The sequence below is a fragment of the Haplochromis burtoni genome, unplaced genomic scaffold (genome assembly GCF_018398535.1).
Source record: "Haplochromis burtoni strain Fernald_Lab_line unplaced genomic scaffold, NCSU_Asbu1 Contig_696, whole genome shotgun sequence".
NCBI lineage: Eukaryota > Metazoa > Chordata > Actinopteri > Cichliformes > Cichlidae > Haplochromis > Haplochromis burtoni.
The window spans coordinates 200,206-204,345 of NW_024583057.1; the positions used below are offsets into that span (position 1 = coordinate 200,206).

At 37.9% G+C, this 4,140-nt stretch overlaps 1 protein-coding gene across 1 annotated transcript; it reads right to left on the bottom strand.

Moving 5' to 3' along the window:
- Positions 1-6: 6 nt before the first annotated feature.
- On the bottom strand, positions 7-3,940 carry LOC102305984 (endogenous retrovirus group PABLB member 1 Env polyprotein-like). Its single transcript, XM_042215324.1, has 4 exons — positions 3,807-3,940; positions 2,947-3,035; positions 2,047-2,170; positions 7-1,922 (listed from the first exon to the last, which is right to left on the bottom strand). The coding sequence occupies exon 4, from the start codon at positions 1,910-1,912 to the stop codon at positions 287-289; it is 1,626 nt and encodes a 541-aa protein (XP_042071258.1). The 5' UTR covers positions 1,913-1,922; positions 2,047-2,170; positions 2,947-3,035; positions 3,807-3,940; the 3' UTR covers positions 7-286.
- Between the last annotated feature and the right edge of the window lie 200 nt (positions 3,941-4,140).

Below are 4,140 nucleotides of genomic sequence, written 5' to 3' on the forward strand. Positions count from 1 at the left end.
ATTTTTGCATAAATGTTCCTTGTATAAGACAGGTATAACTACATATGTGTAGTACACAGAGCTTTGATGAATTGAGTAAAATACAAATTTTTCATCACATTGTCATCATTTGCAACCTTTTCATTATTTTTAATCACTCTTATGAGATAAAATGTGCATGTAATAGAAATAATAGGAATGATGATGAACAATAATAGTAATATAATAGTAAAATAATAATAGAAAACTAATAGCAATAAAAAAATATCCATAAAAACTGCTTACACACCTAGGGTCATCCTGTTGTTTATACAGATTTGCAAAGGGTTCTTACAGTCAGGTCTCTAACACAGGGGATGACACAGCATCCACACAGTGTTAAGAGAGCTAAAGCTACAATGACACCCGTCATGAGTGACAATAGCAAGGCTTTCCCTTTCCCGAAAATGCTCTCAAACCATTTAAAAATTGATATTTCTGTGCCGGCATTCTCTTTAAGTTCATCAGCCAGGTTTTCCAATTTGTTGAGTGCTACTGTAAAAGAGCCATCAGCAGCAGTATTATTAGGGATGAAGGTACAACACGCATCACCGAACATCACACACACGCCGCCCTTTTCAGCTAACAACATGTCAAGCGCAATTCTGTTCTGCCATGTCATGAGACTAGTTGCATGCAGTTGTTCTCCTAGAGCTTTGAGTGCATGTGTAGTGAAATTAACAAATCTCTGCTGATTGTAATAGATATAATTTATCCATGCTGTGTTTTTGTTAGTTTCTACCACAGATCCAAAAAGTGGAATCCATGATGTAAATCCAGCAGCAATTTCATTACGCGCTTTATACTGATCAGGGACCCCTCGAGGGACACCTATGGCGTCAATATACACTTTAGAGTCATCCTCAAAGATGTGAGTGGAACGTTTAAACCTGCTGTGAAGGGGTATTGCCTGCGACTGAACGTGTGGATAAATCATGGTTTCTTGTATTAATTTAACTCTGATGCAAGTGCCTTTCCAATTTTGAGGTAAGACGGATCGCAGCCGTCCATTTCCACACAGCCACCATATACCAACTGCTATTTGATCTGGATTTTGCAACGAAGTGACAAATGGGCGCTTTGCTACCAACTCAGAGCGTCTGCAGGTCATGCAGTCTTTTGTAATTTTTACTGTAGTTTCGTAATTAGTCTTATATAACAGCGCATCATCACTGCTGCTATAGTGGTTGCGAACATCCCAGAGGTATTTACAACTGGCATTTACTGTGCCCACATCAGTGGTGCCGAAGGGAGAGATGAAACAATCAGTTACATTTAGCTCGGACGGTATAAATACATTCTGTGGTGGTTCAAAGAGCATTGGAGGCTTAATGAAATCCGTTGATGGAATGAAATGACCACAAAATTTAGACATTTTGGATGATGTTTTAGAATTTGTATAGTATATATCACAGAGGAACTTACAGATATAATTGCTATTGTTACTAGAGAAATGAGGATCTGATGCACAGGTTTCTGAGGTGTCAGGAACCGGTGTCACCATAATAAGCGGTCTAGCTGCCATACAGAATGTGCATGAGTAATTTGTTAGTGAAGTGACTGTGAAATTTGCGTACTGTAGCCACAAGTTATTTTTGATAACCTCAGGACTAGAGAAGGGGTTGGAACTCTTTGAAAGGGAATGCCTTGAACAAGTTTTACAAGCCTTTCCTGTATCTGCAATGTTTGGAAAGTCATGTGAGTGTTTATCACGTGTAAAAATGACCAGACAGGTCAAACAAATAGCCACTGCAATCAGAAAACATGCTGAACCACTCAAGCAACAGCATCCTAATCGCTTAAACAATTGCCTGCATTCCATCCCTTGTTTGTGATCTGTATGTGACTTAGGAGGAAGGCTCACTCTAGTTGACGGAGGGCACGTTTCCATCATTCCAACAAAGCTGTAGGTTGAAAGGGCAGAGTAAATAGTACACATTTGTTGTCTTTCTCAACATCAATGTGGAAATATTTCAACCTTATGGGTTATTACTGTCATTGAGAAATCCAACTGCCAAGTGGGATTACCTTTGACCTTAACTGCTGTCTGTGTTATCAGTAGTTCTTGGATAGCTCCGATCAGGACACAGTATGCTGGGCTGAGAGTGTAGGTTTGTTTGGGCTGGTTGTGGAAGGACTGTTTTAACCTGCTCTGGAGAGAGGACAGAGGAGATGACAGTTACACAATAGCACAACTTTTCTTCTTCACATTGTTCTGTGATTCAAAGAGGGTTTCCTGGGGGCATTATACCCATATTTGCTGGCTGCCCAAACTTAAAAGGGGTGAGACCATGGGCTCTTAGCTTGCTGAGTTCTCTTTCTGAACAACATTTGCTTGGTTTAGTCTCTACAGAAGCATTCTCTCTTTCTACTTCCCAGTTCTAGCACAGTGATGTCTGGTGTCTATCTAATCACTTTTTTTAAAAGATGTGGTGGCAAAAGCTGCTTCAGTATCACTACTGAGCTTGCCTGAAATTCCCCGTCTTCAGATGATTTCTTGCAATAAGGTTTTGCCCACTACAACTGCATCTTGTTTGCTAGAAGGGAAAACTTCCATCAAATGGAATAAACTTCTTTCTTGTTTTTTTTCTTCTTTCATTTGGACTAGTTTGATTTTACTTAATTTGAACCAGATTTTCTGCCTTGGATTTTAGTTCCAGGTAGTATCCACCTTTATCTCTAGATTCTCAGTGATAACCAATATTTATTTGTGAATTCATCTCCAATAGGTTGCCACTTACGTAACCCACAAAGCTGTCATCCTGCATCTGCCCTCAGGTGATGAGCCAAAAACAACTATTTTCAAGAACTGTTTCTCTGAATGGCAGACCCTCTTACCAAACACAGAGCAATTTAAAATATCTTAAAATAAATTATTTGTCTTTAAAAAACTGATAGTGCAATAAAAAAAAGTCAAGTTGGTTTCACCTGCTCTCCACACTGGATTCTTTATCAATTAAGATTATAGTAGTGATTCTAAGCACTCTTTCAGACTCCCTGCACCGGCACAGGTTTTCCTGGATTAAAACAAAAGCAGAGAAGAAGCTCATGTGAGAAATCCCATTTCTCATCACCATAATTGTTGTGGTAAAATAAGCAGAGCTTTTAAGCTGGACTGATTTTCTGTGATTCACTGAAAGAAACCTTTTGAACAGGGATCATACAGCATGAACAGTCTTGCCACCATCACTGATACAAAAATAAATTTAAAAAAACTCTTTGATACCCATTTTATGGGTACAGCTTTTGTCTATTCAGCTGTAGGGAGCTCAGTTCTAACCATCATGTAGACACCAGCCTATTAATTAACCCTGAACTGACTTCCTTAAACCCTAATAATGAACTCTATTAACATAGAGTCACACAAACTTTCTTGGTACTAAAAGTTACAATCACATACCACAGAGGTTTGAACTGAAACAAAATTCTGATAAAAACTCAGATACACAAATACGCTGAGGCCATGACAGAATGTGTCACACATACTGTCACAATATTATGAGTATTTTTTTCTTTTTGTTATAATGTAGTTCCAGAAAATATTTAAAAAATAGTCAAAACTACTAAATACATAGTGCATAAGTATTAAAAACTGAGATTCACTGAAACTCCTAAACTCGGATACATAAATACCCTACCACCATAACCGAATGTGTCCACACATGGAGACAGGACTTTCAAACAGAGTATTTTTATATACTAACATAAATTGTACACGAAAACTGACTACAATCATCTAAAATAAATATTGAAAGATTGATAAAGATGAAAGATGAAAAAATTCTTACCACCCCTTGTTTTCTGAAAAACCAGCTGAACTGGTGTTGTTACAGATTTATACAGCAGAAGACCCAAGACAGCTAGTGGGGACCTGGACTGACTTCCTTAAATATAAACTGAGCTGAAGGAGGAGGTCTAAGTTTTGTTCAGTGAGTTAGATCAGAAATTCTTTGTAGACTTATAATAACATATTTGCTGCATAAAGTTACCTCATCCATCTTGGTGTGAGGGCTGGGAGTGGAAAAGGGATTAAAAAACAAACAAACATACGAAAAGTCCCCTTTTTTTTCTTTTTTTTTGGAATAGAAAATATGTAGTCACTGGAAAAAAATGCAGAGACAC